The following is a 26,594-nucleotide window of genomic DNA, read 5'->3' as shown; positions in this document are numbered from 1 at the left end:
TGGACAAAGCCATATTAGAACTAGGGATATTTTTGAAAACTATTATCTATGGAATGTTCGTGGCTAGTCTGACGCAGCGTTTCGTCTCGGCCAAGAGACTCTTCAGAGACCTTTAGAATTCAAAGGCAAACTCGTTGAGCATCACGCCCAAAGTCCCGTTCGCAAATTCTTGATGTTGACAGTCTGGCTTTCTATCGCAGAAGGATTCCCAACCGTACGTTCACGAGTTAAATTTATACAAAAGCAAACAATTGTCAAATACTTGTGAAATGTTCGTGGCTAGTCTGACGCAGCGTTTCGTCTCGGCCAAGAGACTCTTCAGAGACCTTTAGAATTCAAAGGCAAACTCGTTGAGCATTGCCCAAAGTCCCGTTTTACAAGTATTTGACAATTGTTTGCTTTTGTATTATCTATGGATCGCTTTTACAAAATCTTTCGATGCAATGATCAGCATTGATGCTTCCTTTGTGGCCTTGCCGCCATCTTGTGCGGGAGAATTTGATAGAAATTTCTAGCAAGTGAAACGACGTAAAGCAAGAGACGGAGAGCCGTCTAATATACCGGTGAAAAAGATTATAAGGTCCATGAAAAGGTGAAAAGTACGGAAAGCGCTAATTACGGTGGAAACACACAAGAATTAATCACTTGATAACATATTTGAAACCTAAGGATAGTTGTAGCTGTGTCTACATAGTTGAAAACTATCCAGATATTGTCGAGGAAAAGGTTGTTGTTATTCATCGTGGTAGATGCAATAGTAAAGTGTATTATCGTTTGTCTCACGATGTAATCACTTGAGATGTAGATCGCGACGTTTCGACTGCTTACTGCTAGGAAACCAACACATACTGATCAGTACCTAGCGTATGATTCACACCACCCTCGGTCAGTAAAGCGCGGTATTGTGAAGTGTCTGTACGACCGGGCTAAACGTCTCGTGACCAAGCCATCGGTAATCGCTGGACAGAAGAAACATCTGTCATCTGTACTTGTTTCTAACGGATATCCCTCCTCTTTTGTACAGAAGATCACAAAGGCACGAACAACCCCAAGAAGAGAGCCTGTCGCGGAATTTAAATCCACCGCCGTTTTACCTTATGTCCAAGGGGTTTCGGAGTCTCTCCGCCGCTGCCTAGAACAACAAGGCATTCGCACCGTCTTTAAGTCCGACACGACACTTCGGTCACACTTAGTGCGACCAAAGGACACCGTCAACCCGGCTAAACAAGATGGTGTTGTCTACAGGATTCCCTGTGAGTGCGGCAAAGTCTACATCGGGGAAACAGCGAGATCTATGCAGGAGAGGATCAAAGAACACGACAGGGATATACGACTCGCCCGAACCCAGACCTCCGCCGTTTCTGAACACACCCACGAGACCGGCCACTATCCTATCTGGAATGAGGTCAAGTTTATTGATCGAGATCCTCACTGGTACACACGTAGGGTCAAGGAAGCTATTCACATAAGACTTCACCCTAATAACATCAACAGGGATAGTGGAATTGAAATTCCTGAAGCATGGATACCCACGATCAAGAAACACAACAACAGGAGAACGGTACAACAGCGGACCACTGAGGGAACAGCTACTCGCCGGAACAATGGAACAATAGGAGGATCGAAATGCACCAATCACAGCCGACCCTTGTGATATAAATGATACCGTGCAATCAGTCGACCTTATCGCCTGAAGAAGACCAGCAGTAAGCAGTCGAAACGTCGCGATCTACATCTCAAGTGACCACATCGTGAGACAAACGATAATACACTCTACTATCCAGATATTGTCAATATCACCATGCTGTAGTCGAAAAGAGAAAACACAAATTCATTGCTATTCTTGAAAACATCCCTCCTTCAACTTCATAGGCTTTGACAATCTCGTGAAAATTTTAGAGGGTCCCAAAAACGGCTTTATAGTGGTTGGCGACTATTTTCAGCAAGCTATTCGGGTTTAAGTGGGCACTGATGAATATGTTAAGTTGTAGAAAGTTCATCGCGCAGGACTGTTCATGTTTGTTTTACACAAATTCGAGTAGTTATTTGTACAATCAAACCTGTATATAACGGCCCCGTATTAAGCGGCCACCCTCTATTAAGCGGCCAGTTTTCAAAGTCCCGATTTTTCGCTCATACAAACGCTGTATTTGTTACCTGTATTAGGCAGCCACCTCTAATAAGCGGCCGCGGCCACCCTGTAGCAGTCCTATGTTTGTCTTTCTTTGTTATTTTACCTGTATTAAGCGGCCATCCTGAACGTAACAACTGCGAAATGACGGAATGAGATATTTTGTTGTGAACTGTAAGTAATAGAAATACAGTGCTGTATACCGTAGAAGAGGAGGGGGCAATTTATTGCACAGTACTTTTACACAATGTTACGTACATTATACCGTTAAGTTACAAGTTGGTACTGAACCTTGTTTAAAGTATTGATCGCTTGAAAGAGTGTGGATTGTCCTATTCTTTCCTTGCATGAAGTGTTTTGGTAGATACACCATTAAAATTGACATTAGACCACGCCCAGTGAGTACTATTCTGTATTAAGCGGCCACCTGGATTAAGAGACCTGTTCGTCAAGTCTCGAGGGTGGCTACAGTTTGACTGTATTTAGATCTTGTCGTCACTATGAACATAATGAGTAGATTTACTTTCCACATTTGATGAATGTTTAATCAAAATTACATTTTAAAAGTCAACAGCTTATTAGCCGAAATCAATCTGTTGATTCACGTATTGTTATGCCCAAAATTGTTTTTTTTCCTGTTGCCTGTTGCTAAGGAAACGAAACAGTAATTAAACAGTATTGTGAAACCGATCGCGCGATCGCGTAACTTCAAAACACTTGCTAAAAGTTTAATCTTTGGCTTTGTCAGTGGCTGGCTTTTAAGCTTCTTGGGTTGTAATTTCACAACGAACTTACTTTTTACACAATGAAATAATGTTTCGCTGTTTGAGAGTCGTCCTGGTACTTATTAAGAAATATTCCCACTGTTGCACAAGATGTGTTTGTTCAGGTCTGACGAGATTAGGAATATGAAGTCATTTTGTTGGCTTATCGATTCAGTCGTTGCATTTTGTGCGAGTGACAAATCTTTCAGTCGGTCAAAGAAAGCTAGTGAAATGCGTACTGAACAACAAAGTAAGCCCTTAGGTCTCATTTTAATGATTTGGTGTGCTTTCTCAAGTGTTTAGCAGAAACAGAGATTCGAGACAGTACGTCAAGTTGCTACTTCTATCGTCTAGTGATTGCTTTTTGATGCTAATAGTTTCAAGAAACCAGCAGTAATTAAAGATAATTACAGCGTGTTTGACGTTTTCAATTAACTGGAACGAACTCATGTCCCGACAGCAAAGGTAATGTTTGGGGTAAAAAGATGTAACACAATGGCGATATTATCCTGTGGATGATATTTCCTTGTTTCATTGTTATCAGATAAGTAACAGTCTCCTCTCTCAACGAAAAGTTTATTTCTAAAAGCATACTTTTCTACATAGAGTGTTCGAAGCTGTAAGCAGTTATGCACGTTTCATGTAACAATCAAAAAAACCCCTGTGCTGCTGAAGTTTAGTTGGCAAGTGGTGCGAATCGGACATGATAAATTTATCGCTGGGTTAGAATTTTTTCGCCCGTCTATGGAGAGGTATTGGGTTGCTGTGATTTTGGCTAGCGCTGCTTCAGAGAAACGTTTTTTGCTCTTTTCTTTCGATATCAACTGGGCCGCGGGGGCCCAGTTCTTGTAACGCTAAATGTTTCATTGTTTTTTTTTTTGTTTGTTTAGGTCGCACTGTTCCGGTAAAACCAATCGAGCTGGCTTCCAAGCTTCTTGAGTTGTAACATTCGCGACAAATTTACGTATTTGCCTGGTAAAATAAAGTTCTCGTTGTGTGGTAAAAGTGGCTGAATGACTGGCAGCTGGTCAAAGTAGCAAAAACACTAAATGACCGGCCAAACAATTTTTTTAAAGAATGCTAGTAAATCTTCGTTTAGCTGGGCATTGAATAAGAAGCCATGAGCCATGTTTGTGCGACAGTAATGAGAGATCAATTAACTAGAATAATTAAAATAATGTGTTTGGGATAAATGCCTCCGCCCCCAACCACCTACCCCCCGACCCCTTGAGATCTGTTGTTCTACCGAAATTAGCCATGTCTGAGAGACCTAAGAGAAGAAGGGGACTGGTACGAGACATGGGCGCGGTTTTACGACAAGGAAGTCACAGTATATCAATACATGAATTAGCTTGCTGTATTCACTTTCACAATCAACGCCCCGAGGTTTGCTTGCTTCGCAAGTGCTCAACAAGAAAGGCTAACTTCAGCTGCAGACACTGAGTTCAAGTCATGTCTAACCTTCCAGATTATCCAGAGATCGTGCCGAAGAGTGCGGAGGAGGCCAGAGGAATCGACTTTTGTGGTACTAAGCACGACTATTATATCATTCGTTCAGATCTTGGCGTCTATATGAGAAGCGCAAATTTCCATGAAGGGAATGATATCAAGATTTACTCCTTAAGTCCAGCTTGTCAGTGGGGCGATCACTACTTGGCCACCGAAGATCAGTACTACATCATTAAAGGGAACGAATATCGTAGAGTTACCAACATGAATGAAGACAAAGATGCTGTGGTGTACAGTCTTCATCCCAACTGTCGTGGAGGAAGCCACTACTACTCTGCGTTTGGCAATTACTACATCGTATTTGCCGACAAGGGCGTCTATCGACGAGTGGAGAACATGAACACTGACAAGGGTGCCGTTGAATATAGCATCCACGAAGCGTTCCGTGATGGTCTCTACTTCTGGGGTACGACTGATTATGTCTACTGTTTGAAGCAAGCAGGCGAATGGAGTGTCCCTTACCACAGAAGCACCAACATGAATCTCGACGAAAACCCAGCCACTTTCAGCGTTCACGAGTCAGTCCTCAACTTTATACCTGGCGGCATAGCTCAAACCGACGGAAAAGCGTTTGGTTATTGGCATAATATCAAATCTTTTGCAAATGAAACCGACGTTACAGTCGACTGGAAAACAACCACGAAAACCGTTGGCTTCACAAGGAGTGAAATGTCCTCCATAGAGCACAACTGGTCCATCGAGGCGGGAGCACAGTACCAAAGCGGTCTTTTGAGTGAGGCCATCTCCAAATATCAGTTTAGCCTCAAAGTCCAGTATGGTGGAAAGAGCGTTAACACAGAGCAGCAACAATGGAGTAACATCACTGAAGAATCCGAAACCCTTAACCTGCATATCCCGCCCCGCTCTGAGGTGTACATTTGGCAGTATCAAATGGGGTTTGGCCAGAAGAAGAACCTTTTCAGCCCTAACCTGGAGATTACCGAAGATTCAAAACCACCTGATGAACCAGCAATTTACTATAGTCATGCAAAGTAAGGCTGAATCGGTGCGCGTCTCAGAATTCTTCTGTTAAGTGTGAAACGGGTGAACTTTATTAGTCAGAATTGTGTTTGTTAATTAGGCCACGAAGTGTTTTGGAATTTTGTAGTAATTTCGCTTTATCTAGTTGAATTTGGCTCTCCTACATAATTCCCTGACATACACTATGTATTCGTATTTAGCTTTTTGATATATGCAGTATCTAGTCATAGCTATTCAGGTTCAGGGCGTATGGGTATGTTAAGTTGTAGAAACTGAATGTTCACATACATTTTTTACACGAATTCGCGTGGTTATCTGTATTTAGATTTTGTCGTTACTATGAACACAATGAATGGATTTGCTCTCCACATTTGATGAATGTTACATCAGAACGGAAATCAGTCTATTGACTCAAGTATTGTTATGTCCAAAATTGGCTTTTTTCCTGTTACCTGTTTCGTTTCTAGGGAAACGAAACAGTATTGTCAGGCCGATATCACGCGATCACCTAACTTCAAAATACTTGCTGTTGTAACAAGATGTGTTTGTTCAGGTCTGACGAGATTGGCAACAAGATATCATTTTGTTGGGTTATTGTTTTAATAGTCGTCGCATTTTGTGCGAGTGAGAAATCTTTCAGTCGATGAAAAACAGCTAATGAAATACCTACTGAACAACAAAGTTAGCCCTTAGGTCTCATTTTAATGATTTGGTGTGGTTTTTTCAAGTGTTTGCCAGAAACAGAGATTCGAGACAGTAAGTCAAGTTGTTACTTCTATAGTCTAGTGATTGCTTTTAATGCTAATAGCTGTAATAAATTAAACTAGCAGTAATTAAAGATGATTTACCGCATGTTTGATGTTTTCTATTGACTGGAACGATTTGATCTGCCGACAGTGAAGGCAATGTTTGGGGTAAATGAAAAATTCACAGTTTTAAAATATATTTAAAATAAAGATAAAGGCGATAATTTGCTGTTGATGATATTTCCTTGGTTTGTTGTTGACAAGAAGTTCAAAACCGCGCGGTGAAATTTAAGGTGCAAATTTACTCATAAGATTAAGTAGAAGCTTAAGAAGTTCATTGAGTTGAGATGGAGTGTAATTGCGGTATTTGGCATTATTATTTGTAAGGTCTGAATGTATAGGGAGTTTAATAACAGTTGTTATCGACCTACAATAAGTGTTAAAAGTTGTCAAAAGAGTTAACGCACGCGCGCGCCACATTCGAAAAAAAGGGAAAATTTTGGCAAAAATACAAGGACAATACAATTACTACGTTTTCTGTTTGCTATCCGCCAATGTAGTAACCCTGCGTGTCCATACTTTGCAACGCTCAATAACTAACGCATGCAAAGATTGTAACACTAGAATAAACCGAATTCGGAAGAAAAAAGTTTGCCGACAAAATTACCGAGAATGTATGGGAACGAAAAGAGACTTTTCGCGTCTGCTACACGCAGTTATCGTAACCTCAAACGACACTTGCAAACATTCGGACATCAGAATAAACAGATTCAGAAAAGATAAAATTTCAGCCAGAAAATTACGTAATTGATCTCATAGGAACATCGACTCCCCGTCCCCGGACATACCCCGGGCATTTGACTCGTCGCTGAGCGCAGGGGTGGGGTGGGGAGGGGGGCGGGAATTTGAAACCAAATGGAAGGGATGGAGGGGAGGGGACTTGGGGAAATTCGCGCACTTTTTATTTTGGGGTTGTCCGGAAGCGGGATTGTTGAAGTTTAATTCGCGTCGACCGGTACATTACAGTCATTACAGAGTGAAAACAATTGAAATTTTTCTTCCTTTTTTCATGGATATGTTCTCAGTTCTTCTATCTTGAATTAGCAGCTTGTAATACGTTAAGAATTTTAAACACCCCGTCATATTTAGGTGTTTCACCTTACACCTGAGGTATAAGAAACCCCAAATAGTTATTTGCTATACTGGTAATAACAAAGGTTGGGCAGTCCGAGCGAGATCGATGGAAGGAATTGAAGAATTAATAAAAGTTGCAGATGCGTAGTACCATATAATAGTCCTACATAATTGAAGTTAAAAGAGTATCTGGGTAAGCCCGTGAAAAGGCTCTCTAATCGAGGATGGAAAGCGGGATGAAAGCGGAGAGAAGAGAGGGGAGGAGAGAGAGAGGAGGGGAGACGCCCCAACCCGCACCCCATTCCCTCCTCGGCCACTTCACTCTCATCCAGTTTCCTCTCGGCCCTTCCAGCTGCGGTCAGACCCTTCAAGCCAGAGCCTGTTCACAGGCTATATCTGGGTATACGCCAAGGTTATCAATAAGCCAATTTTGATGTGATAAAATTCTAACTTGGCTGCGAGACTTGGGGGAATAAAACAAAAATAATCTTTATTCCTTCCTCATGTTCGATTTGGTCTAGTTTTTCGTTTATTCCCCAAGCCCTTACGCTGTGCGATTGATGGAGTCGAATTGATGAAACGCAACAAACAATTTATTGTACAAGTAATCAGATACAAAACTTGAACATGTTATTAGAATGATGAATAACAAACTGTAACCAAACGAACTCTATTACAGGATTTGCAATGTCAAATACATTATCTCAAAATTTAAAGTAAGTGGTTATATCTAGCATTTAAAGACCGTTTCAGAGGTTTTCTGTCTTTTAAACCTCTTTAAATATCAAAATATTCGCATAAGTGCATCATGTCATGACGATAAATCCGGAATTTTCTGGCCGTAAAATTAAATGCGACTGAGATAACTTGCCTAATATCACGTATCGTTCTCTTGCCGATAATCAATATAATACAGTGGCGGATCCAGGGGAGGGGGGACGGAGGGCCCGGGCTCTCCCCCCGCCCCCCTTCTTATTTTGGGTAAAAAAAAACCGCACAAGAAAGAATAGCCGACAGGGCAAGCAAAAAAACAAAAAACGGGCCACCCCCTTAGCTCAAGGTCTGGATACCACCACCCCCCCCGCCCCGCCCCCTTAGCTCAAGGTCTGGACCGCCACTGTAAGAGAGACAAGAGAGAGTGCTCGTAAACGGTGGATTGTGTATATCGTCACATTTCCTGTTTATCGACCCAAGTAGTATCTTTTCTATCAGAGGTCACTCCAAGGAACATAAGACGATCCTGATGTACATTTAGGACTGGGGAGCACTCTGACTGAAATGCAGTAAATCAAAATAAAGGCTGATAAGTCCATCCTATTTCTTAGCTAATGCCGTAATTTATCACTATTTTGGCTTCAGATTGACTATTAAATTTACTGAATATTAGAGCAAAACCAATAAAAAGAACTGACAATTGAAATTCCAATCCAAAATACGAAGTTACGTTCCATTGAGCGGGGGCTTCTGATGCTGACGTCATATTTTCAATAATCGTGACACTAACCTTCACCAACATCGTTTCTGCTAAACACGCAGCAGTTCTGATATCTGTTTTACAATGTCTTCTATTGTAACAACCCTGGTTAAAGCGACTATTGGCTTGCTTGTGAATAAAGGCAGAGATAAGGTAGCGGAGAAGCTGAAAGATGGCGATGTAACAGAACAAAAATTCCGTCGATTGATCGTCCGTGAAATCGATGATATCAAGTCTAAGTTGGATGGATTATCAAGGAAAGATTTGCTAGCGAGTATTAGCTTCTTTGAGGAAGGAATCGGGTTTTTGTATGACGTTTCTGATAAGGCAAGGTCCAGAAGCGAGCCAGGCGCGTCAACAACACAAGCAGCTTGTGATGAAGCATTTTCTCTCGCCGAGGAAATGAAGAAGTTGGAGCTTATTGACCTGGATGAATCAGCTACGAGGGCTCTTTCTGACGCAAAGAAGAGATTCGAAGATTCTTGAAGAAAAGCAACAGAAGCCTTTGGTAATGAAGCTCTAGAAACGTCTGACCGTATTCTAGCAATGCAATATCGAGTCATGGCGACAATACTAGAGAAACTAGACAATCCCGAGGACGCCATATCACCATGTAGAATTTGCGTTGAAGAACTGAACTCTTTGTCAGCAGTTCAGAATAGTTTTGATGTTCAGCTCAAGAAAGGCCTCGGGGGAGTATGGGCTGGGTTTGTTTGGTAAACACGAACGCAGACAAATCATTTCCAGTGTTTGCTACGTCAATCGTGTCGTCTACGATGTCACGTAAACAGTCAATAAAGGCGTAGATCCCTGGATTTGGCCTACTGTTGATGTCGGAGAAGACAAAGTTGATCCTTTGCGCGACCAAAGATTAACTGAAGTATTGCGTAAGCACGGCATAGAACAGTGTTGTGTAACATTGTCATTTGGTCAGGAGGGTGAAGAGGAGCACAAGCTGAAGGAGCCAGTGTGTATTGCTACAAACTCCAGCGGACATTTCATTATCGGGGACCGCGACGATTGTACCTTAAAGGTGTTTGACAGCGGTGGTAAATTTGTAAAACATTTCAGTGTCTGTAGTGAAGTCGTGGATACAAAGTTATACATTCATGGTGTAGCCACAGATGTGCATGACAACATCTATTTATTTATTTATTTATTTATTTAACATTTCTTTATACACGGTTAAAAATCATCAGGTAATACTAATATTTAAAGTTATATATATATATATAAATTAATACTAATAAACTACTAATAAACAGTCCATGCTAAATACTAATTAATAAAAATTGAAGTAGTAAATCCTAATTTAAATATTAAACTAATCCTGTTTTCCATGAATGCCGTGTCTAACTTTGCTTTTAAATTGATTAAAGGATTTTATCATCCTGAGATTGCAGGGTAGGCTGTTCCAGAGAGTTGCACCACTGTAACTAAAGCTATTTTTCATATAGTTAGTTCGTGGATGAGGTACAACCAGTTTGTTTTTGGAATCCCTTAAAGAATAGCGCATTCCACTACGTTTTAGAAATTTAGACGATAGGTATTCAGGAACCAAGCCATTTAAAGATTTATATACCATTAAGGCTTTCTGAATTTGACGCTGGGTACACAAATCTTTCCAACCCAGTTGTCGTATTAGACCTTTGGCATCAGTATCATAACTAGAGGAAGTTAACACGCGAGCGGCGCGGTTCTGAAGCTTTTGTAGCCTGTCCGACAAAGTTTTACCGCTATTACCCCAGACAAGATTGCAGTAGTCAAAATGAGGTTGAATTAGAGCACTGTATACATAAAGCAGTGTAGCTGGTGGAACAAAAGGCCTAACTCGTTTTATGGCACCGATCCCAGATGCAATCTTTTTAGACAATTTATCAATATGGGTTTGCCAAGTTTTTCGTCGATCAACACACCGAGCGATTTGACTGAGGAGACACGATTTATTGGAACATTATTAATTGACAGCTCAAGTGTATCTGGAAGGGTACTCAATCTTTGTCTGGAACCAATCAACATAAATTCAGTTTTAGTCGCGTTTAAAGTAAGCTTGTTAGAAGTAAGCCATTTGTTTAAATTACTTAGATCGTGATTTAGATTAGACTGTATAGAGCTCAGATCAGCTCCCGCATATGTGATGTGGGTGTCATCAGCATACATCCTAAGCTGACATGATGATAAGCAGTTGGGCAAGCGTTAATGTAAATAAGAAATAATAGGGGACCTAGGATTGTTCCTTGAGGTACCCCACATTTTAGCGAACAGGTTTGAGAAAGAGAACCATTAACAAGACATCGTTGTGTACGGCTAGTTAAATATGAGTTGAACCAGTCAAGAGCTATTCCTTGAACTCCGTAAAGGTTCATTTTAGTTAAAAGAATTTCATGATCAACAGTGTCGAACGCTTTTTTTAAATCGAGAAAAACTACAGCATTAACATTTCCGCGATCGATATTAAACGCCCAACTATCGGTAGCTTCTAATAGAGCAGTAACAGTTGAATGCAATGCGCGAAAGCCCGACTGTTGTTTAGAAATTACGTCCTCTTTAGTTAGAAAGCTATATAGCTGGTCATACACGATACTCTCGAATACCTTAGCAATTACTGGAATGACTGAAATTGGTCGATAATTATTTAGATCAGATCGCTCACCCTGCTTAAACAACGGAGTAACTCTAGCACATTTCCGATCGTCAGGAAATATACCAGAAGTCAGATAAAGAGACCGAAATAAGATCAGCACATTCACGGATTAATCTAGCAGAAATGTTATCAAGGCCTGTTGCTTTAGATCTAGATAATTTGTTTAGATGAGAAAAAACAATATTACCGCTAGTTGGACAGAAATGGAATGTTTTGTTGTTACAAGTGATAAAGTTAGTGTAGCTCGAATCATCATTTTGACCTATTGGAGGTATTTCATTGGCAAGTCTGGGCCCGATTGTTGAAAAATGGTCATTAAAAGTATCTGAAATTTCACTAGAATTATTGATTACAATGTCATTTACTTTTAGTTCTTTCACAGTCTCATTGCTTTTACGGCGAGATGTAAGTTCATTAATTGTTTGCCAAGTTTTCTTAGAGTTGCCCTCAAATTGCATAAAAGCTTTCGAAAAATAAGATGCCTTAGCAGTTTTGATCCTATTATTTATTGAGTTTCGCAGCTTTTTATACTTTGCCCAATCGCATGGATCATTTGACTTCACAGCTTTTCTCTTGGCAGCGTCACGATCGCGCATACCTTTCTTCAAGTCTGAGTTGATCCAGGGTGCCTTATGTGATCTTATACGTTTAGTTCTAGTAGTATATGGTGTAGTCGACAAATACCGTTTCACAGAAGGAGAAGTATTTCCCCGTTTTGCAACCCCCAGCTTTAATACCGAAGCTCGCAAGCTCGCTTCGGTTAAAGCTGGGGGTTGCAAAACGGGGAACTGCTGAGTCCCTCTCTGAAACAGTATTTGTCGACTACACCATATACTACTTAAAACAACGGGGAGGAAGGGACACCAATTAGAAACAAACGAGCCCGCTGTTATACCGTCCGAGCATAAGCGATGCTTCGAGCAACAAACAAATGCGCGTGGCTGATGCGGGGCCGGAAAGAAAGTTGTGGAAAGCGGTGTGTGGGGACCTTGTGCAAGCAGCACAACTACCAGCTAAAGAAAGGGATGAGAATGCCGCCCCATGTCGGGTCTGCGGGGTCGGGGTGCAGTGCGCCTACCGGTTATGCAGGGGCTGTGGAGGGAAAACTGTAAACCAGCGGCTAATGCGGAAGGGCAAAAAAGCGAAGAAGGATTTCGATCTCGTTCTGCTCGAGCTGAAGGCAACACAATAAGAGAAATGAGGATACGTATTATACCGCAAGGAACCATGGCAACCGCGGAGTCAAGCAACACACAAGAAAGTAAACAAATCAAACAAATCAAAGAAAAAGTGCATCAAGAAATAGAAGAAAGCCCTTACTGCGCCAGAGCAGGAAAACTTGTAAAGGTGTTGCATTGCAAAAAATGCTACTTGTACGGCAAAAATTATTTTGATCCTTTTTGCTGTACGGGGGAAAAAACGGTCTTTGCCACGATTGCTACAAAAAAAAAAACATTTTCCACTATCTGGGATACCCAATTTATGACGTCCACGAGTACGACCGAGCCTTTATTAAATTTCATGAGACATAAGAAAACATCATCGAGATCGCGTGCAGTGTCACAAAAAACAGGTGAAAAAACGGGGGAGAAAAACCTTTTTTTTTAGCCAGTCAAAGCAACTGTAACAAAACAAAATGGCGGCGGTCTCTGTTTTCTGATGTCGACTGGGTTTCTTCAACAAAGTTTGAAATCGTAGTAGACATTGCCTGTTTCTACCGACAATTTAGCACCAAGATTCAAGATGAAGTTTGTTTTTTCTCTTTTTTCCATCGCATAAAACAACGAAACCGGCGCCCACACTAAAAAGGTTGAACCGTTCTCTTTTTCAAGTTTTGACACAACTGAAGGTCCGTATTTGTTCCGACCTTGGTTGTACAATGCAAGGACTCTGTACGTCCCCACTTTTATATCACGCCATCTAAGCGTTTCTTCTGGCTCTTGAAAGTCTTCGAGAGATGGCCAGTCGCGCTTGTCGGGTGGAGGTGTGTCAACAACATCGAAAGTTTGTCCACGATCCATCATAGAATACCAAATATACGCATCTCTTCAACAAGAAATTCAAAGATTACTATTTTGCCTCAACCATTGCAGCGACGATCTCGCGAGTAATATCTCGAGCATCTTTTTGCCACTCAGGAGTAAACATTTCTTCATGAACGAAAAGGCAGAGCATGTGGAAACACACAATCATCTTTTAATAACATGGAAGAAAACCCAGGAGTTTTTAAATGTCAGTTCGAAGCGGGAGGGTTGGTGATTTTTTTTATCATTTCTGCTTCAAGTCTGCCGCGGATGTCTTTCTCCAGTTTCTGTACATTAACATCAGGAAGCTTTCTCTTTGATGGCTGGCGAAGCAGTTTTGCTCGGACTTGTTCCTTTAGAGCGTTATACTGCTGAAACTCGGAAAGGATGGTGTCAAACTCGTGGGAAGACACTTCGTTGTTGTTCAAAGCTTTGGAGAGCAGTCTGTTGATTGTATCCCGCTTGGCAACGGCGAGCGTGGTAATCTCTTGATGTTTTTTTATTTTCGACTCAAGTTTTTTGCTGGCGATTATCAGCCCCGAAGAAACGAGAGCGAAACACCCCCCAGCGCCGCCTAAAGGAACTGTTACCGGCAGGCCAACCAAAGAGAGGGCGGAGCCAAAACTAGCGCTGGAAAAAGCTGCCGAGAGAACACTGGAGCCGGCGGCACTCCAATTAACGAACTTTCTCGTCCGTTTGTATTTTTTAGCAACGAGGCGATAGTAGCCGACCTCACGGTCCAAAGTGTTGGAAATCTCGTTGATCTTTTGCAAGCGGAAATTTTCAGAAGACGACGCCAGTACTGGATAGAGAGGCTCGGCAGGCGGCGCGCTTGGAGGTAACAGATTTGCTGAAGACATTGCGTGTATAAAGAAATTTAATTTAACTCTAATTCAAAAAGAAGCGGGAAGCTTTTGAAATCAAAGAGTTCGCCATTTTCGTCTTTACGCTAATGGTGATGGTATTTATAAACTCTTCTGTAGAACAGTCTCGCAAAACCTGTTCCGGAGAACCGTGGTAGCTTACCTTTTAAAAAGGCTTCCCTTTCACATCGAACAGGGCTAAGACATCCGACTTTTTGCCATTGAACAGATTCTTTTCTTCGTCGATCAAATTACAATGAATAAAATATGTCGTTAGAGATGTAATCCGTTTTACGAATGTTATAGTCTTCAACTTTCGCCCAATACCAAGCAAACCGGCTAAATCGCGATCAAGTTCAATCGGCTTTGCCCCAACCCCAAAATTTTTTATTATAAGCTGGCCAGCAGGTTGATTTATTTCTGTTTCCAACTTATAACTATATTTTGCGAACAGAACTTCTATTTCTTTTGCCAGGCTTTCTAAATCATAATACCCTGGGAGTAATTTACTAATTGACAAAGCTCTATCTTTGTCTTTATCTCCCAAGGAGGCTGAACCTTCTTTTTTCAAAGTGTCCCAGCTGTTGAACAAACTACAAGAAATGAGTTTCATGAAATGTACTTTCGGTATCGGCTCTTCAAAATAGATAGTCTCTCCATTCTTTTGTGCGACAATAGTGAGAACAACCATTTTTATATTTAACAAACAAAATTGTGTTCAAATACAATGGCGAATTTGTGGAAAGATCCTGAGTTTGTGAAAAAAGCAGATGCCGCCAAGAAAAAGTCGTGGACAAATTTTTTAAACCACTTTCCAAAAGCGGACAAAAGCCGGTTCGTTTCACAAGAAAGCATCGACGAGAAAAATAACACAACAGCAGAGGTGTTTTTCAAAGAAAGCGAAGGCTCGTTTCAAAGGGTCTTCGGCTCAGACAGGCGGTATTGGAGCGCGGAAATGAAACAGGCGCTCGGTTTGGGAGACAGCGGGGGTTTTCCTTACCAATTGTCGCCACTTGGTTCAAAAGTTTCCTTGCCCATCCCTGCGGTACCTTTCGACGGTAAAGCGCCAAGCTTGAAGAAAATATTCAACGCCGAAATAAAAATCTACGTCACGCCTGGGCAATATTTCACAACAAAATTCAGAGAAATATTTCAAGAAATCAAACTCAGGCACACTTCTGGAACCGAATCAAAACACTGGTTAGGAGGGCCAGACATGAAATATTGGCCGCAACAGCTCAACTTCGCGGTTTTCTGCGCGACACAAGGTTGCGGAGTTTCTCGCGAAATCTTTGACAGCGGGATGAATCTCCCCCCGCAGATAAGAGCTTTTATATCTTCCACGTGTATTTCACGGTCAGGCGCATTTTGTACCAGCTAGGAGGTATTCAGAGCATAAACGCTTTGCCCGGAGACCCGACGTTCAGCCAAATGAACAATCATTAGGACGTTGCTTCGTACAAAAGGATATGCGACGAGTTCGGCATTGATCCCTCGAGCGATTTTCGCTTCACACAAGGGAAAAAGCACGGCTTGGGAAGTGTATACATTGGCGTGACAGGGCACGGGCCGTTGAAAACAGGAACCGCTTATCCAAGAGGGTTCTATAAATTCAGTGATGAAGGCGGTGCGGCAAGCAAAGGAAATCTGCTTTCTTTCATTGAACCTTATGCCGTGGCCCAGTATGACTGGTTCGCGCCAAACACAGCATCCGGTTTGAGGCAGGTGGGGTTGTCGAGAATCAACCAGTCAATCGAGGCTTTCGTTTACTGCGTCCTGGGCGCGCAAGTCAACGTCCGCAGCAGCATTCTCGGCTCTGGCGGCCGGGCGAAAGAAGCCCAAAGCGAGTTCCTGGTGCTGATGGAAGGCGCGATCAGACAGCCCGACCTGGCCAAGAGCGTACAAAGGTACCAGCTTGCGGTGGATCAAGCGAAGGTCAGGCTCAATCTTGCTGTAGCCCCCATAGCCTGGTTCATGCCCGCGCAAATGATAATAAACACCGAAAGCACAATCGGTTACAACAACAAGCTGAAACAGGCGGTCTCCGGGATGAAACTTGGGGTGAACAACGAGGTAAACCCGGAGACAAAAAAAGCTGCGCTCAAACTAATGGCAGGCGGCCCGTCAAAAATTAACCCGCCCAACAGCCATCCGTCCAACCCGATACACAAAGCCGCAACAGCCGAATCAAGGAAATCAGCTTCTACCGAAACTCAGCAAGCACAGCCGACGGCACAAAAAATAGAGCCCAAGGCTCCAGATGAAACATCGCAACACGAAATAAACAAAACAGCTGTCATTGTTGGCGTAGTAGGATTCTCGGCTTTGCTGTTCATGGCTTGGCGGTAAAGTTAACGCCGCTTATTAAGATATTTTTCGAACAAAAAGGCCACCGCGGCAAGAATGAGTAGCCAGGTGTGCTCGGCCAGAAACCCGACGAATTGGCCGGCGGCTTTGAATAGAAAGCTCACAACCGAGCCAATCAGCCCGGGCAGCAGAGAACCAAGTTTCGCGGCAATATCTTTGAGGCCATTTCCCAAAGCTTTGCCGGTGGCTTTCAAACCTCTGGTGAGGGCCCCGATGACAGCTCCGATTGTGGTCCCGGCGGCGTTAGGAAAAGCGGTCAACGTCACGCCATATTTTTGGAAGATCTCTTTGACCCTTTCCATGAGAGGCCGCCCCCTTTCCCTTTCCGCAATCTGAGTTTGCAAACGCGCGATCTCCTCGTTTCTTCCTGCCACTCTGCCTTCTGCGGCTTCTTTGACGGAGGGCGAGGCATTCTCATCTTGAATGATTGCCTGGTCTTCCTCGTTTTGGCGCTGCAGCTCGCTTTCCTGCTCTTTCAGGTCGTCCAACGGTTTTGTTTGGTTGAGCCTTTCTTCCATGGCGTTTGTTTCACTTTCTTTTTGTGCGCGCAAGGTCTTGATTCTTTCAAGCTTTGCTTTCAATTTATCTATTTCTTGTACTTTTTTTGTAAGCGAGTCCAATTCTTTTTTCTTGTTTTCAAAATCGCTTTGATAGTTCTTTTTCAGTTCTTTCAGCCTACGCAGCTCTGCTTCACTTTCAAGATTCGAACCATGATTATCCTGAATGGCATCAATCTGAGCATTAGTTTTCCCGATTTTACCTCTCAGAACTTCGATTTCTTTCTTTTCTTCTTCTCTTTGCGAAGCGAGTGTTTCCGCCTGGCGTAGTTGTCTCTCTGCCTCTATCTGTCTTTGGCGTTGTTCTCTGATGGTGTCGCGGTCTTCAGCTATGATGTTTTCAGCTCTTGGCCCCAGAGCTGCTTTTTTCGCGTCTGTGAAACCTTTTTGTAACCCTTGGTCGCCAATCTTGAAAATTTTAGACTCACCTCCCCTTGGGCCAAATGAAACGATCTCAGTTTGACTACCTTTTTTGCTGAAACCAATTGGGCCCAATTTTTTGAAGTCTACCTTCGGGAACCAACTTTTGATTTTTTCTTTTGCCCTTTCAAGCATGGCCGGTTTGTCCTCGTTATGTATGAAAGGCTCGAGCAAAGGGATATTTTCTCCAACAATGAATGATGTCTCGGCATAAGAAGTGTCAGGCAGGCCGGACTGCTCGTGACGAAAAGTACTCATTTCCGTTTGTACGCCCTCGTTGTAGGGGGCGCCGGGTTGGTAGGGAGTGGATGCCGCACCTGGGTCAAAAGGTTTGGTTCTGTTAACCTCTTGTTCGTCATCATCATCATCGTTCTGGTTAATCCGGTTATCAAGGTCCGTGTCTTTGTAACCAAATTCGCCGCCTTCCGACATAGCGATATATTGTGAAGGTGAATTAATCAACATGACACGAGCGTGGGACAAAGAAAAATTCTGAGTCCCCGACAGGAATCGAACCCATGACCTTCCGAACACCGGGCGGGCGCTCTATCCACTGAGCTACGAGAACTCATGGAGAGCAAGGTCATTTAACTGAGTTCATATATGATAGGTGTCCTCCATACTGCTAGGATCAACGCTATCGAATTCATCGTGAGTAGTGATAAGTTAATAAAGATGGTGAATTTTAAGCTCGGTAATGAAATGTGAAGGTGAATTAATCAACATGACACGAGCGTGGGACAAAGAAAAATTCTGAGTCCCCGACAGGAATCGAACCCATGACCTCCCGAACACCGGGCGGGCGCTCTATCCACTGAGCTACGAGAACTCATGGAGAGCAAGGTCATTTAACTGAGTTCATATATGATAGGTGTCTTGCATACTGTTAGGATCAACGCTATCGAATTCATCGTGAGTAGTGATAAGTTAATAAAGATGGTGAATTTTAAGCTCGGTAATGAAATGTGAAGGTGAATTAATCAACATGACACGAGCGTGGGACAAAGAAAAATTCTGAGTCCCCGACAGGAATCGAACCCATGACCTCCCGAACACCGGGCGGGCGCTCTATCCACTGAGCTACGAGAACTCATGGAGAGCAAGGTCATTTAACTGAGTTCATATATGATAGGTGTCTTGCATACTGTTAGGATCAACGCTATCGAATTCATCGTGAGTAGTGATAAGTTAATAAAGATGGTGAATTTTAAGCTCGGTAATGAAATGTGAAGGTGAATTAATCAACATGACACGAGCCTGCAAGCCTGTTATTTTTTAAATTAGAAAAATAATCGCCGGTGTATTAATACACAATGTCAGTGCCAGAGAACCTTAGCCCAACTTACAACGAAAAGACATTACACGCCATGCAGGCCGAGCGCGCGGTCAAGCGAATCACCTTTATCCGCTCCGAAGCCAACCCCGGGGATAAGCTGTATGTTTCCGTGCCCAAGCTGAACGAGAACGAGGTTCTGGTGCCGAGCTCGCTAGCGCTTCGCTTTGACATCGACATTTCTGGAGGGCACGCCAACAACTTCCTTGTTCAGAACGTCACGCGGGCGCTCGTTGACAGGCTGGTCGTGAAGTTTGCAGGCACTATCCTGCAAGACACGGTTGGCTATGACATCTACAAAACTTTCGAAGACCTTTTCCTTTCGCAGGAAAAGCGAGACAACATGCTCCGCGAAGGGATTCAGAGCGAGGATCTATGCAAGATCCGCTCAGGCGCGGGAGACAAGAAAACCTCGGGCGTCGACGCTGAAAACAAGCTGAACGAGGTACACGGAAGCAAGTACCGGATCAGGCTTGACCACCAGATTTTAACCAACCCCGGTGTTTTCTACCCCCAAGCCCTTTACAACGACCTCACGTTCGATGTAAAACTTGCTAAAGCTATACATGTGGTCAGAGGCTCCCACACAACCCAGCTGAAATACAAGCTGACCAACATCCAGCTCGAGTACGAAATTATCCGCAGCAAGACTCTGGCGGACGAGGCACACAGCGTTTACTCCAGCGGCAAAGAGTTCACTTACGACCACGTGATGCATGACAAAGAGGTGTCTTTCAAAAAAGGAACTGACACGAGAATCAACATCAAAGTCAACGCCCAAAGAAGGTCACTAAAAGCCCTCCTCCTCCTGTTTGTAGAGCCGTATACTGCGGGCGACAGAGATTCAGAAAAATTCATTTTCCCGGCTCTGACGAAAGTCAGCGTCACGGTCAACGGCTCGCCCAACATGCTTTTCAACGACGGCATCGAAGGCAAGGACATGTGGGAAGAGGCCCACCGCTTCTTTGTGGAAGAAAAAAATAAAACCGAGCACATGAATGCGACAAAGTTTTACACCGGTGATAAGTTCGGGCTTGTGATTGACATGCGCTCTATGGCGGACCAGTCGATGTACGGCAGCGGCACCCGCATTGTGAACAGTACAGACGAGGTCCAGCTGGAAATTGAGCGGAAAGCCGAAGGCTCAGGCGACGTGAAATGCCATGTATTCGTAATCTCCGACTCCCAGTTCAACCTTATGGAAAGACAGCTAGAATCTGTACAGTTTTAATATGGACCCAAGCAAGATACCCTTCAACGCTCTCATTGTGGGGCCGACGAATTCAGGCAAATCAAGGTTTGTGTTGGACCAGATCTACGGCCCTTTCCGCTTCAAGTTCGACTACATCGTGCTCATCTGCCCGACATTCGCGCACAACAAGACCTACCACAGAATTGGTGAAAATGATCCAAAAATGGATGTGATAATGTGTGAGCAGCACGACGTGGAAAAGTGGTTGAAGCTCGTGAGATGGCTTTTCGAGGGCGCCAACACGCTCATAATACTCGATGACTGCGCAGCCTCCAAAGATGTGAAAGGGCGTACAGGCGAGCTGGTGAATCTCGCCTTTTCTGCTCGACATACGGGCATCAGCGTTTGGGTGCTGACTCAGAAGATGACCGGCATAACATCTTCCTTCCGGGAGAACGTGGCGACGATCGTTCTCTTTTACACCCCCTCGGCCAAGACCACGAAAGCCATTTTTGATGATTACGCCGGCGAACTCTCTCAGGATGAGTACAAAGGTCTGGTTTCAAAGCTGAAAGAGCGAAAGTTCTCTTATTTCGTGTTCTCGCTTCGCCACACCTACGGGGTGAAGTTATTTTGAATAAAAAAAAAATGGAAGCTGTATATAGCCTTGAACAATGGCTGAAGAAGAGGCCGCGTTAGCAGAAGTTATGAACCTACTTCAACCCGAGCCTGAGCCGTCGAGTGTTGTAGCGGGTGACCTTGTTCCAACCGCCCCCAGACCTGACACTCCTGCTCTTCGTGAGCAGCTGGCCGTGCTGGTGTCTACAGGCAAAGCCAAAGAGGCCATCGGAGTGCAGTTAACCCACGAGCAGGTGAAGCGCCTGAGCGACAAAGAGGTCGAGAAATACACCAAATGCTACGAGACGTACGTGGGCTCAAAGACAACAGAAAGCCTGATCGACAGCTTTATTTTTCTTGTATCCAAAGTGGTCGGAATGACCGTCAACATCAAAGACATCGACGCTTACCAAAAAGAACTCAGAAACGACTACATCATAAACAAAGAGCTCTCCAATCTGGCCGGCAACCTTGCTTTGAAGTGCGGCCGGTTTCTTGCTGCGGCCAACGCGGCGCTGATCACCACAAAACATGTTGATTTTAACTCACATTTGGAGAAAAAGGCCGAAGTAAAATCGAAAGAGCAATCCTCAACAACCGCTGAGTGATTGCAGAAAAATCCTGAGTGAATTTTTAAGCATTATTATATTTGCTCATCATGTCAACCGAACAATCCGAGAGCGCACCTGCCGTCGATGTCACACAGCAAGCGACAACTCCGACTACAACAACGTCAACGCAGCGCGTAAAAAATCCCAAGCGTGTGGCCGCTGGAAAAATGGTTGCTGAAAGAACGCGGCTGGCCCGGGAGCAACAGAAAAAAGCAGCTGAGGCTTATATGGCAAGCAACAAGGCGAAAGCCACAACAGCGGCCCCCGAGCCAGCCCCGACTACAGAAGGCGAAAGCTCAAACTGCAGCGGAGAAAAAAATATCGGCCTCAGCACCACCCAATGGCTTGCTGTTGCCAGCATAGTCGTTTCACTTGTCGGGATTTATTACAAACGTGAAGAGCTCAAGACCGCATTCGCCAAAAAAACACCGGAGCCCGCGCCTGAGCCCGCGCGTGTTGAGCCAGAACCTGCTCGCGCGACACAGACAAAAGGTTTGAAAAAAATGATTTAAACTTTCACCTGTAGTAGATAAACATGAAGAAAGTTGACGTTCCCCAAATTCGTATCTCTTCAGCAGCAATTTTTGGTATTGGGCTGTTATGGTACGACTTCAACGTAAAGATTTTTCATACAGTCCGCGATCTTTTGCGTGCAACATTGTTTGAAAAAGATGAAGAAGGAGATAAAATCCGCGATATTTTGGCCGCCGCATACTATGGCGAGGATGGCGAGGATGACGAGGATGAAGAAGAAAAGACAGATTAATTTATTTTAAACTTTTGTTTTTACTTATATCAACCGCTATCATGTCCGACAACAAGCTTGTTAAGACCATCATAGACGCCGCTACTCTCACTGGCTTAGCCGCTGGCATCGGCTGGGCCGCAAAAAAGGTTGTAAAAGAGAATTTTACTTCTGATCCCAGCAGCAGCGCGATGAATTACGTGCAGTTCACCGCCGTCATGGCGGGCAGCATTGCGCTCAAAAAGTACCTCGAGGATCAAAAAATCCTTCCTGACAGCGTCTGAAATTAATGATTTGAAAAAAAGACTCTGCAATATAGCACCATGGCGAGCATCGCGATTATGGTTGGTGGGGCTGTGTTGAACGCCACGGCTTTTATCGGTGGCAATTATCTGGCGAGGGCGCTTGGCGGGGGCGACAAAGCTGCGCTTGAAGAAAAAAAGCGCCATGACAAAGTTCTCGAGGCTTATCAAGCGGCTTACGCCAAATAAACGCGCGACCGCACCCATCTTCTCGACTGGATTGCGACCAACGCGCAAATAAAGGCGGAGGCCAAGCAGAACTTCACCAACACTGACTATGCCTTCAAACTCTACAACCAGGCGCATCCTGACGAACAAATGATACCCCCCAAAGAGCCCAAGTTCTCAGATTTCTATCAGCCGAGCGAGCAGCAAAAAAATGGTGAACTCATGTTCGTGGGCGCCGGGGTGCTCGCTCTGGGCTACGCAGCCTTCCGGTTCCTTTAAACTTTTTTACGCCTTACTTATAGTAACGGTATGGACGCCAAACTCGCAAAGATATACCATGGCCCCGGGGGCTACTGGAAAGGAATCGCCGCGATCCAAAAATTAGCCGAGGCCGCCAAGGTACCTGAAGAAACCGCAAAAAAGTGGCTGATCAAGCAAGCGCTCTGGCAGATATTCCTCCCCGCGCCGAGGCGAATTCCTCGGCCGAAATTCGACGTTCCAACACCCAACAAGGTCCATCAGGCGGACCTTCTTTTTCTGCCGCACGACAAGCTACCTCGTGGCCGCAATGTTTTCAAATATGCGCTGACCGTTGTCGACGTGGCCAGCCGCTACAAGGAGGCCAAACCCCTGACTTCGAAAAATTCTGATGAGGTCGCCCAGGCCTTTCAAAAGATATACAAGCGCGGGCCTCTCAAATGGCCTGAAATGCTGCAGGTTGACCCCGGGCGCGAATTCATGGGCGCTGTCACAAAGAAGATGGAAAAGCACGAAACATATATCCGGCGCGGGCGCGCTGACATTCACCGCGACCAGGCCATTGTTGAACGTTTCAACCGCACCCTCGCTGAGCGCTTGTTCGGCCACCAGTACGCCGCGAAAATGCGACTCTCTGAGGGCCAGCGGTCCACTGCCTGGGTAGAAAGACTTCCTGAAGTTGTTTCGGCTTTGAACAACGAGGTCACAAGCCTTATCGGCAAGAAACCCGCCGTTGCCATCAAAGAAAAATCTGTTTATGCAAGGCCTTCGACACCTTATTCAAGGCTTGTTGGAAAAAGCGAAAAAATACTTCCCTCTCTTGTCCAAGTTCGTTATCTCTACCAGCCCGGTCTTTGAAAGTTTACAGCATTGAAAGATCTTTCACAAAACCGGATCAACCCGTTCTCTACTATCTGCGCGACGGTCCCAAGCGCGGCTTCGTGCGTGAAGAGTTGCTGGTTGTCCCTCCAAACACTACTCTTCCTCCGGCTGACGTGAACTAAAGGTGAAATTCGATTGGTTCGGTATGTATCCCATCAGGCAGCACCCACCGCTTGTCGTAATAAGCGCTCAGCCCCAGCTTCTGCTGCTCGTAAGTGAGCATGTGCCCGTCCCGCATCCTGAAACCTCTGTTGGTTGCCGTGTCTTTGCTGCCTTCCAGCGCTTCCTTAAAACGCTGCCACGTTATCTCGTTCTGCTTCTTTGACATGCCCTTCGTGCTAAACTTCTTTTTTTTTCGCCCTCTCCTTCGTCGGCGTAATAGCACCTCGAGCAGAGCGCGATCATCCGGCTGCCCTCGAACTCAAGTTTGAAGAGGCCTGGGGTCCGGCCGCTCCACTTGTCCCAAGCCAGCCACTGATTTTTTTCCGCCTCGAATTCTTGCTTCAGCTCTGGCCGGACAATGTCTTCGAGCCGCTCGCCGGAGATTGCAATGTAGTTGCTGTCCGTGTCCATCTGGATCAGCTCAAAATCTCTTCTGTCGATATACCTGTCGAGAAAGTCGTAATAGAACTCCAGCATCCGCAGCTTCGCCAGCTGGTAGACGGCGATTCCAATATGAAACGGCCTTCTGATTGTGACCCGGGGCTTCCGGCTTTCCAACTCATACGCCTGCCCGACCTCTTCAAGATCAGAGAAATACGCGCTCCGCAAGGCTCTGTCGACCACCTTCTCGTCTTTGGTGTAAATCACATTTGTTTGCCGCTCCAAAGCTTCAATAAGCTTCCCGTACGCGCTGTTTCCCAGAAGTTTGAACACTTCAGCGAGCAACGCCTTGCTTTCGTCCACGTCTCCTGACCGGCGCGCCTCCGTCACCTGCTCCACGAACCAGGGAAAGATCTTGGCCGGTTTGTAGTCGATTGTTCTGTAAACCCTCGTGATTACCGCCCCGTGGTTCACGTACCACAACAGCAGAGGGGCGTACACCAACATCCGTTCTGCAGACAGCGCTCCCACAAGTTTTTTTCCGTCTCCGCGATTTCTGCCCGTTCTTTCCAAGTAATCGGCCATATGTTGCGGCACAGCTTTGGCAGGCACCTGTTTGTTGTAGAAGAAAGGATACATCTCATCGAACTTGGGATGCGAGCGCTCTGGAATCACGATGTCGACTTCGCCAAATCCAAACCATTTTCCTTCTTTGAGTATGTGCGTTAGTATAGGGGCCGCCTCCGCTTGGAACGCGCCTCTGTAGTGCTTGACATTTTCCTTCCCGCAAGGCATGTCTTTGAGCATGGTAGAAAGATAAAGAGCGTTGGCGTCTAAACCGATGATTTTTTTGTAAAGACGCGGTTCTGATATTTGATGAGACCTTATCCTCGTGACACCAGCTTCGTGGTACCTTGTGAAAACCAGGCTCGGCCCCCCAACAACAGCTTCTTTCAGCATCTCATACGCTTCTTCGCCCGGGCTGTAAAGATCTGCGCCCCGCTCAACCGCTCCCGGAGCAAGTAGTGCAAACTCACGCCTGGGATGCTCACAGCGTCTTTCAGAATGTCTATCCCCTTCTCAGTGTAGAAGTTTCTCATCTTTTCCAGAGCCTCAAGGCCGGGAGCCACATCGAGATTGTTGTAGTAACGCAGCCAGTCTGCGAAGGTGCGCATGCCCTTGTCTTTGAACACTCGCTGGCATCCCTACCATTCATCCCGCGTGAGAACGTATTCGCCCTTTAGCTTCGAATACCAGTCCTCGTATTTTGGGAGCCCGGGGTAATCAAGCTTTTCGGGGGTGTCAAACCATTCGTAGGGAAACCACGATTTCACTGCCTTGCATCCGTAGGCTTTCACCCATTTGTCGTAGCTCGTCCCCGGGCCGAGGTAGTTGATGATATCGAGGAAACGGGCCCCCCAGGTGAGTAAGAACATGGTTTTGTTCCCCTTTTTCGCCACTCTGACTTTTTTTGATACTTCAGCAAGAGTGCTGGCGAAGTGGTTTTTGATCAGATTCAGGTCGTTACTGCCTGAGTTGAACCCTAAGACAGGAACCTGGTTGCACCATTCGTAGATTTTTGCTGCTGCTCTTTTGGTAGCAGGTGCATGTCTTCTGGCACAAACTCCGCTCGCACCTGGTCCTGGATGTTTTTTCCGCGTCTATGTAACTCTTTCATAAACTTGTGGACCAACTCCGCGGGGTCTCTTTCACAGATGTGGGTGGGCTCTCTTTCAAGAGTGTCGCCGATACTAACCGAGATTGGCACGTGCGCGTTTTCTATCGTTAACGCTCCTGTCGGCTCTTTCCGATAGTTTTTATCGCCATACGACTCGAAATCGTACAAGGTTGCGTGCTGGTAAGTTTTCGTTTCCGTCCTCGGAAGTTCCCCCTTAAGATGCCCAACTTCGCAAGACCATGCCTCGATTACTTCGTAGCCGATCTTCCGCAGAAATGCGGTACGGTTCAGGGTGGCTTGGTACAGTTGTTCAGGGGTTTTACCGTTGTTGAGAATCATCTGTTCTCGATAGCGTGGGAAACATTTTGGGCATCCGTGGAAAGGGCAGCCGTGGTATTAGAACACCGTCCTCGTTTCGTGGTTGTACCCGTCGACAGGCGAGCTCTTCATTTTCCCACCTTCTCGCGGAAGCCATCTCTCGCCCCCATGCCCGCACATTGCATGATGAATGTGGATACCCCGTTGCTTCGCTTCTCGCTCCAGCCACAGCAGCGCTTGTCTAGATGTTGTGCTGTTTGGGTACATCACTTTCTCGAAAGCTGTCTGCGGGGCTTCGACTTCCCCCCCCCCCCCGGGTAATAGATTGCCGT

General features: G+C 45.0%; 3 protein-coding genes and 4 pseudogenes across 3 annotated transcripts; 4 read left to right on the top strand and 3 right to left on the bottom strand.

The window, feature by feature from the left end:
- The first annotated feature begins 3,930 nt into the window (after positions 1–3,930).
- On the top strand, positions 3,931–6,237 carry LOC149115273 (uncharacterized). The gene has a single exon (XM_089284799.1). It carries the CDS (start codon positions 4,348–4,350, stop codon positions 5,398–5,400), a length of 1,053 nt encoding a protein of 350 aa, XP_089140925.1. The 5' UTR covers positions 3,931–4,347; the 3' UTR covers positions 5,401–6,237.
- A 2,279-nt stretch (positions 6,238–8,516) lies between these two features.
- LOC149115271 (uncharacterized) lies at positions 8,517–11,725 on the top strand (annotated as a pseudogene).
- On the bottom strand, positions 9,850–10,777 carry LOC149115272 (uncharacterized; annotated as a pseudogene).
- Positions 11,726–15,911: 4,186 nt separating the features above from the next.
- On the bottom strand, positions 15,912–18,769 carry LOC149115270 (uncharacterized). The gene has a single exon (XM_089284797.1). It carries the CDS (start codon positions 18,077–18,079, stop codon positions 16,622–16,624), a length of 1,458 nt encoding a protein of 485 aa, XP_089140923.1. The 5' UTR covers positions 18,080–18,769; the 3' UTR covers positions 15,912–16,621.
- Positions 18,770–18,927: 158 nt separating this feature from the next.
- On the top strand, positions 18,928–20,178 carry LOC149115269 (uncharacterized). Its single transcript, XM_089284798.1, has one exon. It carries the CDS (start codon positions 18,928–18,930, stop codon positions 20,176–20,178), a length of 1,251 nt encoding a protein of 416 aa, XP_089140924.1.
- Positions 20,179–21,357: 1,179 nt separating this feature from the next.
- On the top strand, positions 21,358–23,243 carry LOC149115268 (uncharacterized; annotated as a pseudogene).
- A 255-nt stretch (positions 23,244–23,498) lies between these two features.
- LOC149115267 (uncharacterized) lies at positions 23,499–26,262 on the bottom strand (annotated as a pseudogene).
- Between the last annotated feature and the right edge of the window lie 332 nt (positions 26,263–26,594).

The sequence above is a fragment of the Orbicella faveolata genome, unplaced genomic scaffold, assembly GCF_042242905.1.
Source record: "Orbicella faveolata isolate gen_17 unplaced genomic scaffold, um_ofav_v1 contig_13, whole genome shotgun sequence".
NCBI classification, from domain to species: domain Eukaryota; kingdom Metazoa; phylum Cnidaria; class Anthozoa; order Scleractinia; family Merulinidae; genus Orbicella; species Orbicella faveolata.
The sequence above is the reverse complement of the archived record's forward strand: the minus strand, read 5'-3'. Positions and strand labels throughout refer to the sequence as shown.